General features: G+C 35.0%; 1 protein-coding gene across 3 annotated transcripts in view; it reads left to right on the top strand.

Annotated features, from left to right (window-relative positions):
- TRIM23 (tripartite motif containing 23) overlaps positions 1-14,613 on the top strand; it is a 57,347-nt gene that overhangs the window by 801 nt on the left and 41,933 nt on the right. For all 3 annotated transcript variants that reach the window (XM_072605083.1, XM_072605085.1, XM_072605084.1), the window contains exons 2-3: positions 4,898-5,060; positions 14,050-14,171. In XM_072605083.1, coding sequence (XP_072461184.1) covers positions 4,898-5,060; positions 14,050-14,171 — 285 coding nt within the window. The remainder of the gene's footprint in view (positions 1-4,897; positions 5,061-14,049; positions 14,172-14,613) is intronic.

The following is a 14,613-nucleotide window of genomic DNA, read 5'->3' as shown; positions in this document are numbered from 1 at the left end:
GAATGTTGTTTTTAGTGCATAAAGTAAAATGCATAAGATTACATAGAAAGGCAATCATATTCAAAAATAATGATCAAAATTAAAAAAATTTCGGGACATTGGGTTAAGAGCCCATGATCCAGTTGAAAATCTTTTTTTTTACAGATGAGGAGGTTGAGGCCTGGAAATGAGTTGTCTAAGGAAATACAGCTCTTAAGACTGACTTTGGAAATCATGTCTTTTGTTCTCTTCATGATGCCATGCAGTATTAGTTAACATTTAGTATATATGTTAACATTAGTTAACATTTAGAGTATACACCTCAGTAGTCCTTATGGGTTGCTCTAATGGCCTTTTGCAGGCCTTCAGCCTGGTCAAGGAATAGTGAGTTCAGCTGTTCATCATCTAATGATGGTGTCAACTCATAAGAAAAATGTGAACTGGAGTACTTAAAACTCATTCATCACATCTGTATTGCCTGTTAGTTCCAGAGCCAGTAGTTTATGTTAGCAGGTAGCATACTCATTACTTACAATATGCAGCATGCTCCAGAAGTCTTAGTGTAGTTTTAAGTTGTTAAAGCTTAAAAGGGACCTTTAGATCTAAAAAGGGACCTTAAGCTGTCAAAGCTTTTAGAACTGCACTAAGACTTTTGGGACATCCTGTATTTCATTGGTCACTTGCATTGCAAAAATACTCTGGAACCTAAATATATTACAGGAAACTCATGCAGTGCAGAATTTAGTATAGCACTTGTATGCTTTGAACTTTGCCCATGGGGGTGTAATTATTTACCTGAAAGCTGATAGCTGTTGAGTGAATCTGTTACATGAACGCCAGAGAATGGCATTTTACTTAGGTCCTAAGTCATAATATCAAGGAATGCATTGGTGCTGTCCCTCAATGATAATAATATCCTAAGAGATTTAAAAAAAAAAACCCCTGGAAATTCTATATTTGGAATGAATCATTTAGGCGTATAACTATAATAATGGACAGTACAATGCTTTTGTGTAATCTTAAAAAATGAAATAATCATTCTCTGGCTCAAAAGTTTTGGTTTTGAATCCTGACTCATTTAAAGCTAGTTCTGCCTCCTCATTTTCCTCATCTGCAAAAGGAGAATACTTCTTGCTTTTTTAACTTGATGTGGTTGTTATGTGGATCAAATGAGATAATGGGCTCTTTGACATCAGGGTAACTCTCTTGAAAATAGGCCGATGTTATTTCCAAAAATGTGTTCCCTAGAAGCAATACACTCTACATGTGACACTCCAGGGAACAATTGCCTTGACCTGGGCAGTTTGAACTAAGGATATAGGTTAAAATTCCACTACTACTCAAATTACCACTGTTACTTTAGCCACATAATCTATCTGGGCCTCAGTTTCCTCATTTACAAAATGTAGGAGTTAGACTATATGGCCTGTAAGGTTTCTTTTTAACTCTAGATCTTGGATTCTTTGAATGTATTTTGTAACTGTAATATGCCAAGTAAATGTAAAGTATGGTTATTCGGGTACTCCCTTAAGAAAAACAAAGGTATAAAAATCTAAGTGTAAGGAGATCAAGTGAGATGATCATTTTCATTCAGCTCAGTTAAACAACTTTGTTTAAAGCCTGTTATTACATGTAAGACACCATAATAGGTTCTACAGAGAACTACAAAGAGGAACAAAACCTAGTTGTCAAGGAATGTATAATTAGGAGATTACTTAAGTATATATGCTTCATGTTACAAAAGAATTTGCTGCAGTTTTCTTTTTTCAATTCGGTTAAAAATTTTCCTGCACGGTTTTTATATTCTGCCAACTGAGAATTTTTCTTACTTATATTCTTGGACATATGAACCTATGACCTCTTATTTACAAATGACAGGATATATTCCCTATGTCTAGGAAACCTGTCTCATATGACCCTGTTAATCACTCTTTCAGCAAGCATTTACTAAAATATATGTGCCAGGCACTGTGCAAAGCGTTGGGTAGATGAAGAAAAGCAAAAACACACTGATTACCCTCAAGTTGCTCTGATTCTGGTGTTTAGGACCCAGAATGGAAACAACTGTGAACATACAGAATGAGGGAGGGAAACTTTCAGCAGCAGCATCTGTAGAGGGTAGCTGCAAGGTGGGAATCAAGCTTGTCTTGAAGGAAGTTAGGACAGGAGAGGAGGGGCAGTCAGTGAAAAGGCACCAAGCCAGGAGATGGAATGTCTTGTTTGAGGAACAAGAAGACCAGTGTTGCTGAATAGTACTGTACTTAGAAGGGAATAAAATTTAAGAAGACCAGAAATCTTGGCAAGGATCAGATTTTGAAGGCTTTAAATGCCAAACAAAGTTTTTAAATTTGATTCTGGAGAGGTCATAATTTTAAAGGAATGCTTTGGTGCTGTCTTTCGTCCTTGTGTCCTTCACAGAGAACTCTGTTTTTCAGAGAAAAAACATGGATGTGTTGCATTTGGAATTTATGAAGTCAGTGCTCTGATTTTTTTTTTTTTTTTAGTATCTCTGAAAAGAAGGCTTGCTTTCTTAATGGCTTAAGAAATTAAATCTTCAATTCCTTGAAATATTTATGGAATTATTTCTCTTACAGGATTTGACTTCCCATGCTATATCACAAAGCAAGTGTTCTTTTTTTTATAGGTATGGAAAAAATGTCTATTGCCCCACTAGCGAATGCAATAAATAGTAGTTAAATGTCTAAAAGAAAAGTTACATATTTGCCATAATAACAATAATGATAACTTTATGATTACAAGGCTCATTTTCATTATTTCATTTGATTCTCACATCAATCCTGTGAAATAGATATAGTTCAAGTGTTATAATAATCTCCATTTTACTAATAAAAAGCAGATGGAGATGAAGTCAATTGTTTTTTAAGTTCAACTAGTGAAGTGTCAGAGATGCTGGTTTTGTGCTATTTTTTTCCCCTGGAACTGAAAGCTAGGATGTGATAGAAGTGATGAGTTTCTCTTAGTGATTTAAAAAAAAAAAAAAAAGAGTTGTGCTAGAAAAGTCTTTTTGTTCTCTATATTGCTATCAATCAATACAATAAAATACAGATTAATATTAAGGTAATTTAAATTTGGTTGGTTTTGCCTATAAATTAAAATTGTGGAGAAAGATGTTCAACACTGATAGAAATTAGTAGTTTCAGAAGCAGATTTACTGCTAAATAATGTCTTTGTTTTAAAATCAAACTGTTTAACCTAACTGTGAAAGACTTTCGAATCAGCTATAAATTTTTTCTGTTTTATCCTGTGATGCAAAGTTATATATATGGTTCTATATATATGTTTACATATATGTATATATGTTTATAGTGACAAATACATGAGTTTATAATAAAGTTCAAGGTATCAGTTAATAAATAACATAGTTAACTTTAAAATATTTGAGATTCCACTTACATTTTGGCTTTCAACCATTAATTCTTTTAGGCTATATTTGAGTCTCTTATATACCTTTTGCAACTTTTGGTTTCCATTTCTAGTTTCTTACTGATTCAAGTGGTTGATTAAGGATATATATTATTTTCAACATTTGTTTTCCAATCTTATTTATAGTTTAAGTACCTTGTTCTAGGAACAGAGCTGTTCCTAGCAGCATACCTTTCTCTTCATTTCCTTTGTGAATTATTTTATGGTCCTCTAGAATGAAAAGTACTATGTGTGTATATATACATATAAATATATAAATATAAATACATATAAATACATTACACTTGGAAACTGCATTTAAAAAATAGTAAAGCTTTACTGAAGTCTAACTGGGATAAGAAAAACCCATCTGAATTAGGGAAGTGCTTGAATTACATACTATTTTGAAATAAATTCAGCTTTATTTCAATTAAAGAATCTGAATTGGAGTAATAATTGATTTTGCTTAAATGAAGAATGATTTATTTAATTTATATTTTTATATAATTGAATACTTCCTCACTTGAGGGTAGTTTATTGTCTTAAATAAGTAATTTTATAATCTTATTTACTGAATTAATTTTGAATTGAACACATTAAATATCTTCTGCCATCAAGGCACTGTGCTGTTAGTGATACAGTGATAGATTATAACACAGTACTTACTCTCATTGAGCTTAAATTTAATTTTCTTAGAGAGCAAAATTTTTTTTTAATAAATGTAAGAGCTGTCAGTAAAAATATCAACGTAAATTGAAAATGAAGGTGCAAAATCTTAGCCAGATGCACTTGCTTTTATCATGACAAAACCAAAAAGAATGAACCAAGATCAAACAAACAAAATGGATGGAAAGGTCAGTTTTCATCCCAGAACAAATTCTAAATTCTTGAATACCAAACTGATGTTTTACTGTTGAGTAACCACAGCAGATGGTTTAAAAAAGAAATACAGGAAAAGAATATTTATCATATAGATTCAATTATAAACTTTGGTTCGGATAATGTTACTTAGTTTAAATATTATAACAAAATTTACTATAGTGATTAGACTGTATATGTGCGGCCTATTGGCCACCTCTACTTCATATTAAAATAGCTTCCATTGTGACATTCTTATAGTAGGATTTGTCAAATGGACCATTGCAAAGGAAATTTAAAGCTTCACAACTTGGATAATTATCTTCATGAGAAGGAAACTATTCAGTAAGGTAGAATAAAATTTATACAACTAAGTTAACCAAAAAATATATATATTTAAAAATTAATAATAATAATTACCATTTATACTGTGCACTTTACAGATATTATCTCATTTGATCTTCATAACAACCCTGGAAGGTAGGTGTTATTATCATCTCCATTCTACAGATGAGAAAGCTGAGGCAGATAGAGGTTAAGTAACTTGTCCAAGATTACACAACTAGTCAGTGTCTGAAGCTAGTTTTGAACTCAGGAAATTAATGAAAAGTCAATCTGTTTCCTTTTCAAATTCTAGGTTCTAGAATGTGGAGTTTGTGAAGATGTGTTTTCTTTGCAAGGAGACAAAGTTCCACGTCTGCTTTTGTGTGGCCACACTGTCTGTCATGATTGTCTTACACGCCTTCCCCTCCATGGAAGAGCAATTCGCTGCCCATTTGATCGACAAGTAACTGAGCTAGGTAGAAAAATGTTTTATTTTAAATTTTTTTATGCTTTCTGTTATATCACTGTTAGTCAAAAAAACATTTCTCCACTTGATTTTCAATGGTCATCAGCATAATTCAATTAAGAGGAGGTTACAAAAAGCTAGTATTCTTTTGAAAAATGTTAGCCTTGTATAATATAAGATAGTAATTGGGAATAAAATTTATCTCATCTGAAGTACTTAATTTCTGTTTGTGTCATGGCTATTATAGACAGCTTAGGAAAATATGCTTTGTTTAAAATAACATTGATTTAATTCATCTGGTGAATGCAGATAAACTAAATGATAAAATTTGAATCCAGTTAAGCACCAATACATAGTTATGCAGTCTCAGTTCATTAAAATTAATAATGGAAGTAATGGGAAGTCATTTATGTATCTTGACATGTTTTCATTTAAATGCAGGTTATGAGCCCTGTATTGTTAATGAGTGATGAGGAATTTGCAGTGTATATGTGATAATTTTCCATTTTATTTCCATGTTACTAGCTTAGAAGGGTTTGTGAGTTTGGGGATCTTCTATGTATTTTTAAAGCTTAACTGTAAATTTTCATTGGAATTTTCTGAAGTGTTTTTATAGCCAAATATTTCATTTTTTAAAAATGAGTTAAGGCTGTGTAAAAGGAAACATTTTTCAAACTGTTAGTAGGCCTTGATTTGTCATAAATAGGAATTGCAAACATAGAAGGCCAAGAAATAAATGTTCAGGAATAATGATGGCACTAGGTAATGGGGATGTTATGATCTTGCCAGTAAATATGTCTACAAACCTTGTTTAAATTCAGTTAAGTGTGACAGTCACTGAACATGCCTTCACAACTGGCCACTTGTGGCCTGTATCTTTGCCCCTAGGATATTTCAGGGAGTGCTGTGTTGTCTCATTAAAGCTGTGACCTTCTTGCCCCCTGAGTCTTTGCAGGGTGCCCTGTATGAGGCCCAGAACTCTGGCCTCCATCTTTGCCCCAGTGCTTCTCTAGTAATCTGAAGGCTGTTCTCAGATCAGGTCCTTCTCTAGTTGCCAACTCCTGCCTCTTGTCCAAGTCCCTGTTCCTGTTCCTTCCTACTAGGAATTAGTCTTCCTTGACTCCTGGGACTCAACATCAACATCTGCCACAGTGTTGGACAAGAGGTGACCCTGAACAGTTTACCTCCTTCCTCAATGGAATTCTCTCCAAGAACTAATAATCTGATTGAATTTAGTGCACTCTCACCCCATCATGCCCTCCCAGTTTCACTGATTCAGAATCCTTACTGTCATTGTGCAAACCCAGTTCCCCAGGTCTCAACTGCCTGTTCCCTTAATCCCATCCCCTTAAGTTCTACTGCTCCAACATTTTACTCCTGGTGTATACACACCTCTTTTGTTGTGCTCTTTGGAATGCCTACTCCATAGTTAATTAACTTGATTTCATTTTAAACCTTTTTCATCTTCTGACATTCACTGATATCTGACTCTTTGTTGATAATGCAGCTTCCCTGACTGCTCTCTCTAGTACTAATTGTATTTTCACTCATGCTCTCTGATTCACTGTCATGATGTGCGGAGTCAGAATACTTCTTTCTCCCTGTTGACTCCTCCATACTCTTCTTCTGCCACCATCACTCAGAAACTATCATTTGAGGTTCATTCAGTCCATATTTATCACTGTTGTCATTCTGGTAAGCTGTTATTTACTGACTTCTAAGACACTTTCCTTTCTCCTGCAATGAATTCATTGCTTGACTAGGGAACTTTAACATAATATTGATGGTTCTTCTATAGTCCAGTTTTCTAGTTCCTCAATTTCCTCACTTCTCAAAACCTACTCTTGCCCTCCACCTAAGCTGCATACAGAGGTGGTCATACCTTTACCTTGTTGATCCTCAATAGTGTTTAACTTCTGTGTTGATAAACTCTGAAATTCCTTTATTGTATCAAAATTTATCATTCCATTTTTGCTTTGCCTTATAACCTCTAACCTTGTTCTTCATTCTCACTGTAACTTCTGGTACCTTGACTGTCCTCCTAACTATGGCTACACTTCTCCTCTTTTCTTTGATCTGACTGTTTGGTGAACCAGTTCAGCTCTACAATATCTTCCACGCTTCAGTCCCTTGAGATCACAGCTGGCATACCCCCAACCTGGGATCACTCCCACCATCCCTTGCCCTTGTTCCTACTCACGTGCTGCTTAATGGAGCTAGAGAAAATTGAGAAACTGGGCTACCTGGGGCCACTACATATTTGTTGCATAGTCTCATCTGGATCCTCACTGCAGTAAGGAATTATTTTATATTTTCCCTAACCAGTACACTATCCCACTCATTGCAGCAACTTTTCCAAATCTTTTTATCTTTCCACAAGTCTGTGTCACTCTCTCCCCTGCCCTGTCAGCTGAGAACTTGGCTTTATGTTTTGCAGAAAAAAAAAATGAGGACGTTCACCAAGAGCTGCTCCTTCTCCCCTAATTTCATGTCATTCAGATATTTTCCCCATCACCCTCTGCCCCCCCCCCCCCCCCCCCCAATCACCTTCACTCCTTTCTCAAATGAAGGGATAGTCTTTTCCTGGACAAAGCTAAGCCAGACTATATACACTCTTCATTCCATTTCATATTGTCTTCTCCCACTCCATACTGTCTTCTCCAGCAGATTGCATCCTTTCACTAGTTTTCAGTCTAGTTCTGGCTGTTAGCTGCTTCTTTTTTACTTACAAAAATTTCCATGTCTTTCCCATCTTTAAAAAACCCTCACTTAATCTGTCCATCTCCATTAAGTATTGTTCTGTTTCTTTCCTCTTTCATGGCTAAATTCATCAAGAAGGTCATCTGTAGTCTATTTCCTTTCTTTTAAACTGCAGTGTGGCTCCCAGTTTCATCAATTGAAACTGCTCTCTCCAGAGTTACCAAGGATCTGTAAAAGCCAAATACAATGGACTTTTTGACATTGTTAAAGTTGCTCTTTTGAATACTCTCATCTCTAGGTTTTTGTGACCCTGCTCTTTCTTCAATTTCTCCTTCTCCCTGATGCTTCATTCCTTTTGCTGTATCTTCATCTAAGCAATCCCTACTGACAGTGGGTATTCCTCATGGTTCTGTTCTGATCTTCTGTTCTCCTGCTATACTGTATTGCCTATTGATCTCATCACTTCTTGTGGATTCAGATATCTTCTCTTTGTAGATGATAGATATCTGTTTTTCCAGCCCTAACCTCTTTTCTGACCTCCATCTGTCTATTAGACATCTTGAACTGGATATCTCAAAGATGACTTATATTCAACTTCTCTAAACAGATATTAATATCTTTTCCCAAATCCTCCCCCTTTTCAGTCTCTCCTGTTTCTCTTGAATAACCACCATCTTCCCAGTCAAAGTCATCTTACCAGACTAAAGCTGTGGTGTCATGCTTGAATCTTCACTAACTCTCACCCCTTTATATCCATTGTTTTGCTAAGTCATTTTGATCCTACCTTCACAACTCCCATCTATGGCCCTTCTCTTCTCTGACGTAAGAGCTACCCTAGTGTAGCCTTTGTTACCTCATACCTGGATGATTGCTGTAGCTTTCCCCAACTCAAGTCTCTCTCCACTTCAATCCAGCTTCTGCTCAGCTATCAAACTGATCTTCCTGAATCACAGTTCTGACCATGTTACTCCTCTACTCAGTCTCCATTGGCTCCTTACTACCTCTAGGATCATATATTAAATCCTCTCTTTGTCTTTTAAAGCCCTTCACAGCTTGTCCCCTTCTTATACTTTCTTGCTGTTCTTTTCACAAGACTTCATCTTCTGACTTCTTTTGACTGGCTGTCTTTCATGTCTGTGATTTCTCTCTCTTTTTACCTTCACCTCCTGGCTTCCTTCATATCTCAGCCAACATACCACCTTCTGGTGCCCACCAATAAACGTGCTTTCCCTCTGAGATTATCTCTCATTTGTTCTGTATCTTTTTTTTTGTATGTACATAGTTGTTTGTAGGTTTTCTCTAGCATTGGAATGGAATTCCTTGGGCACAGGTACTGATTGTGCCCGTTTTTGTGTTCCCAACACTTAAGAATACCTGTCACCATAGTTAGCATGTAATAAATGCTTCTTGATTTGAATGAATGAAAAAAGCATTTATAAAGCACTACTATTTGCAAAGGACTGTGCTAATTGCTGGGAGTACAATTAGACAAGTAAAATAGTCTTCTTGTTTTCAAGAAGATTACATTCTAATTTGGAGAGACAACAAATACAGAAAGTGTCAGGTGCAAATCAGGGCTAAAAGCCTGGTACTCCTTAGTATGTATTAGCAAAGTAGATATGATCGTATCTTTACTTTCATTTCCATTGACAAGGATACATCCATTTCTGATGTTGAGGCATTTGACAGTGCAAAGTACTTTGTGACAATACCTTTCTTTTCTGGCTTTTTAGTAGGTGTTGCCGCTAAGGAGGTGGCATTTAAGCACCCATAGAGCAATCGACAGGTCAGATGTCTCAAAGTGTTATTGCCCTTTGATGACAGCTTCAGGGGACAGTGATCTTTTTAGACACTGATATTTCCATTGCCCTTGGTTTTATTCGCTTTTCTGTGGCAGTTTGGGGTTGATTTTGGTAGGGATTGCAGGCCTCTTTTTCTAATAAGTTGTTCCTGTTAATGATTTTTTTTTGCTAAGTCAAGTCCATCTCTTTATGACCATGAGGAATTTTCTTCACAAAGATACAGGAGTGTTTTGACATTTCCTTCTCAAGCTCATTTTGCAGATAAGGAAACTGAGGTAAACAAGGTTAAGTGACTTGGCCTGGATCATACTGCTAGTAAGTATCCGAGTTTGGATTTTAATTCAGGTCTTCCTAACTCTAGGTTTGGTACTCTATGCACTGTGCCAGCTAACTCCCCCATTATAATAGTTTTCATAAATTGTAGGCTTCAGGAATTCAGAGACAAAACATCCTTGTCCTAGTAAGCCAGGAAAAATGGGATCATTGAGTCCCAGTAGCTTGCTGTGTGCTCTGTAGATTGGATATGGTCATTATCTTTAAGTTGCTTACAATTTACTCTTTCTTATACATTACCAGAGAGCAGGCTTTATTTTCATGAGTTTGTAATTTATTTTTGTATCATGTTTAAAAGCATAATTTTGAAAAGGGGAGGAATTTAGGCATGCATGGGGAGGTCTTTTAAAAAAAACTTATAATGAGATACTACAGTCATTCCTACATGCATTTCTAACTGCCTGTATTGCTTCTGGGTTTCAGAGATATTTCAGTTTTTGTTATATTAGTAGCCAAGAAAGGGATACAGTCACATCCCTTAAAGTTGGAACATAACAGCTGCTGTGTTTTGGTCCAGAATTGAGGCTTTGTTGCACCATGCCAAGCATACCCAGCCCCCTAGTTTTCTGAACTTTCCTAACCCTAAAGTTCTGCACAAATTAGAAGTTAAGGACAGAGAAGGAATTAAGCATTGGTTTGGAGCCAACTTTTAACTGCTCTGTCAGCAAGACTAGAGCTAGACTATTGTGAATTTTCATGGTCTTTTATGCAAATGTTCCAAAACAGCAAAAATAAGACTTTTATAGTGGAAATGAAATTTCAGGCTGTTTTTTAAAGCCATATAAATAACGATGACTTCTGTTACATTTATTGTGACTTTACATAAATGTCAAGTATTTCAGCACAAATAAAGGTTTGTTTTCTTGCATTTAAGTTGAAAAAAATCACTCATTAACCAAGCTGATTAGCTACTCACTTTGTCAGGGGAAGTATTTACTTTTAAAGGTATAAATAAGTAGAGTGTTTTCCTCTCTTCCTCTTTCTTGGTGATTCTTTTCAGTATTCCAGTATATGGAGGGAGGATTTTGTATTGATGTTGGACCAGGTGGGTTGAGGGGTAGAGGAAATCAAAGGTACTTTGACAGTGAGAATATTTAAGGTACAAATTAACATTGGTTAGTGTTTCTCCTATTCCCATCTACAGAGAATTCAGATCACAGAGAAATCTAGAATATCTTTGGAATACCCTAGGTTCATTGTATTTACCTTAATTTTGTCATGTCATTTGCCTGCAATACAACACTGTGAGTTAACTCTTTGAAGGTGTCAGAATGTTTACCCTCTTTTGAGATGTATCTATTGTTGAGCTTATATTAGATGATATGAAGACTCTTGCAAAGTAGGGACCAGAAATCTGAGTACTTTTGTGAGAAGCAATGTGATATAATAAATTAACACTGCATTTGAAGTCCCCTGACCTTTATTTATATTTCAGCTTTTCTTCTTAGTACTTTTGTTACCATGGGCAAATCATTTAGTCTCCTATGAGGTCCAAATGAGGGATTTGTATTAAGTGAATTGTAAGATTCCATCTAACACTAGGTCCCTGAGTATCCTGTGACCATGAATTATTTTTATAGACAGTTGAATAGAATTTTGAAGATGTTCATACAGTGCTCCCTAACTTTAAGTCACCTAAAGTCATTCAAAAAAGTAAGAAATAGAAAGCTCTCTGCAAAATCAGATCATTACTAGATCAGAAAACAGATTCACAATATTTTGAACACATCTCTTGAATTTGAAACTGATCGGTAGAAATAAATGTAAGTGTTGGTAGTTCTGCATTTGACTGGCACGACAAGCAACACGTTCAGGACTTGATGGTGGGAAGATATTTTAAAATGTTGCAGAATCGTGGCATTTTTGGTATTTGCCACAAGAAGGAAGACTATTATTTCACCAATAGTCTTCCCGCCTTTAAGAGATCTTGACCTTTTCACTATAGTTTATAATTAAATTTTGTGCCATATGTGAAAGAAATTAGTCTGGGTTTGGAAATTCACATAATTTTTTTCTTGTTTTGGATTAGAGATGGTGATCTTGGTGTACGCAAAGTTTTTAGTTCTTAGAAGTTTGCAAAGAAGATAAAATTGAAATAAGAAAAGTAAATGCTAATAGTGACAGCTTAGAAAATGAAATTGAGTCAGTGAGTTATGCTTTTCTCCCTTCCCATTTTTTAATAGCTCCTTTTCTGAAAATGAGTAATTTTTGTCTGTTTAATAGTATGGAGGCTTCTAAATTCAGGAATGAATTTAATACTTTTGATGAATTACAATGCTTCTGGTTGCTTCTGGTTTTGAATTTTACCTTTTTGTAGACATACAAAAACTTGAGAAGTGTGCTTATTTCCTAATGTTCAGTATTGTACAGCTGCATATATAAAAAGAATCTTAAAACATCTAAGAGCAAATTAAATGACCAGATCTATTTATTAGTATCACAATATACCCTATTTTAAAATGTAGTATATATAAAACTTTTTTTTGAGAAAGCCAAGTTGCATCTTAAACACCTTAATATTTTAAAAAATTACTGATATATTTCATTTTAATTTTACCTACATTTCTTAATTGCACCCTTACTTAGCCCTGCTTCCTAGAGAGACATCTCTTTTAACAAAGAATAAAAAAAGAGAGATAAAAAAACAGTTCAGCAAAACTAACCAACATGTCAGCCACATCCAGCCTTATGTCACCCATAATCTTGCTTCTGCAGGGAAGAGAATAAGGAACATTCTCATATCTCTTCCTTGAGAACTACATTTATATTTCTAAATTAATAAGGGGTTTGTGAATCTGTAACAAACACTTCAAAAATATTGTGCTGCCATTTGCATGAAATTGAATTTGAAACATTTATTTAAATATTTATTATGGAGAAGTCCTGTTCTGAGCGTTAGAAATGCAAAAACAAAAGTGATAGATTTTTTTAAACCAAGTTAATCTTTCTTCAATGACTAAGAAAGCTCTTTGTAATTCAAACCAATATGTAATTCAAACCCTTGCCACACCCACACCCACCTCCCAGTCTTTGATGGTATTAATAGTATCAAATAGTATCAAACCCAGAAAGGTCCACCAGAAGCTGAGCCAGAGCTCTAAGCCAAGAAGATTTCATTTATATTTCTGTTTTCCCCCAAATTTCTGAAACATTTTCCCTCCTCGTGGCTTTTATAGAAATTGTACATCTGTGGTAAGTGATGGTTGTTTGATCAATTACTTGTATGTTTTTTTTCCTAGAATAAATACCTAACTGGTGGTTAAAATGGGTTGTTTGTCTGAAAGAGCTTTAACTTACTGACCCATATTTTTGGTTTTCTTTTGATTGTATAGGCCTCTAAATAAGCATGTGTTAGGGAGGAGCATGAGTTTATACTTCCATGGATCTGCAGTGTCATGGGAACCTAATTAATAGAGATTGTTGCCTGCCTTGTGACTATAACCTTGTATCTCCATGTAAGAGAAGATGGAATGTACAGCCACAAGGTTAAATACAGAGCCAGGATGGGAGAGAACTAATAATCATAGCCGTCTTAGCTCCAGTTTCTGTTTTAGAGTTTAAATTTTTGAGAGAGAAACTTGTCTTCATAGATAGTAGAAGTCATTAGGAAATTAGAGGGTTTTTGTTTTTTGTTTTTTTTAAATGAATATCCTAAGTTTATTTGGTGGTGCCAGCATTCTCAATAATATAAATCATTTTTTTCCAAAGGAAATTTCTTTTTTAACTTGTGGAATAACTCACTGTTAAATATTTTAAAAAATTTGAAAATTGAGTATATGGAAACTAGAATCTGCTTTTCAAGTATATAACAAATTTCAGTAGACATGACCTGTCCTCATCTGTATTTCCTTTTGATTTTCTGGCTTTTTTTTTTTCTGTGCATTCTTTAAAAAAATGTCTCAGTGACCTTTTCATACTTTTTCTTTTTGATGGAGAACTCTGTGGCTAGCTTTCCTCTACACTCATTCTCCTCCAGTTCCAAAAAAGAAAAGCATGACCTTCAAGCATCAGAAATTTAATATGAGAGCGTTTTCATTTTAGAAATGTGAATGTTATATTTTATTTTTAAAAATTAGATTATGATTTAAAAGTCATAGCTGGAGTGTAGAGTGAAAGGTATAGTGTTGTTTTGTTAAACTCATCTTTATTTTACTTTTAAACTAGGAGATTCAGGTGTCTGGGGATTGAAAAAAAATTTTGCATTGTTGGAGCTTTTGGAACGACTACAGAATGGCCCTATTGGTCAATATGGAACAACAGAAGAACCAGTTGGATTATCTGGAGAGGTATTGATTATGTTCAGTTACAATTTAGGGGTGGGGCAGGTATGGAAATATATTTTTATTTAAAATGTTAGGAACTTGATAAAATATTTTCTAGCATCAAATATGTAGAATCCAGATTTCAGATGACAGCTGAAATCTGAAGTTAAGCATAAAATCCTCAGATGTCACTGAAAATAAGAAGAAAGCATGCATGCTTTATTTAGTGAGAGAGGAGTGAATCATTAACACTTCCAGAGAGTATAATTTGGTGCCTCAGTACTTGAGTGGATCCCTAATTTTATCAGAAGAGGTATCTTCCTCCAGGGGTGAAGGTTGTGACTGTCTCTGCCTAACAACAAAGTAGGGGTCAGCAGAATTTTGGGAATGGGCTTGTTATAGGGAGGGGCACTGTATATTTGAAAGACCTTCAGCTTGGTCAGTTTATATCTGTACCGAGATTCAT

This window comes from Notamacropus eugenii, chromosome 4 (assembly GCF_028372415.1).
Source record: "Notamacropus eugenii isolate mMacEug1 chromosome 4, mMacEug1.pri_v2, whole genome shotgun sequence".
Taxonomy (NCBI): domain Eukaryota; kingdom Metazoa; phylum Chordata; class Mammalia; order Diprotodontia; family Macropodidae; genus Notamacropus; species Notamacropus eugenii.
This window is presented reverse-complemented; position numbering and strand designations above follow the sequence as displayed.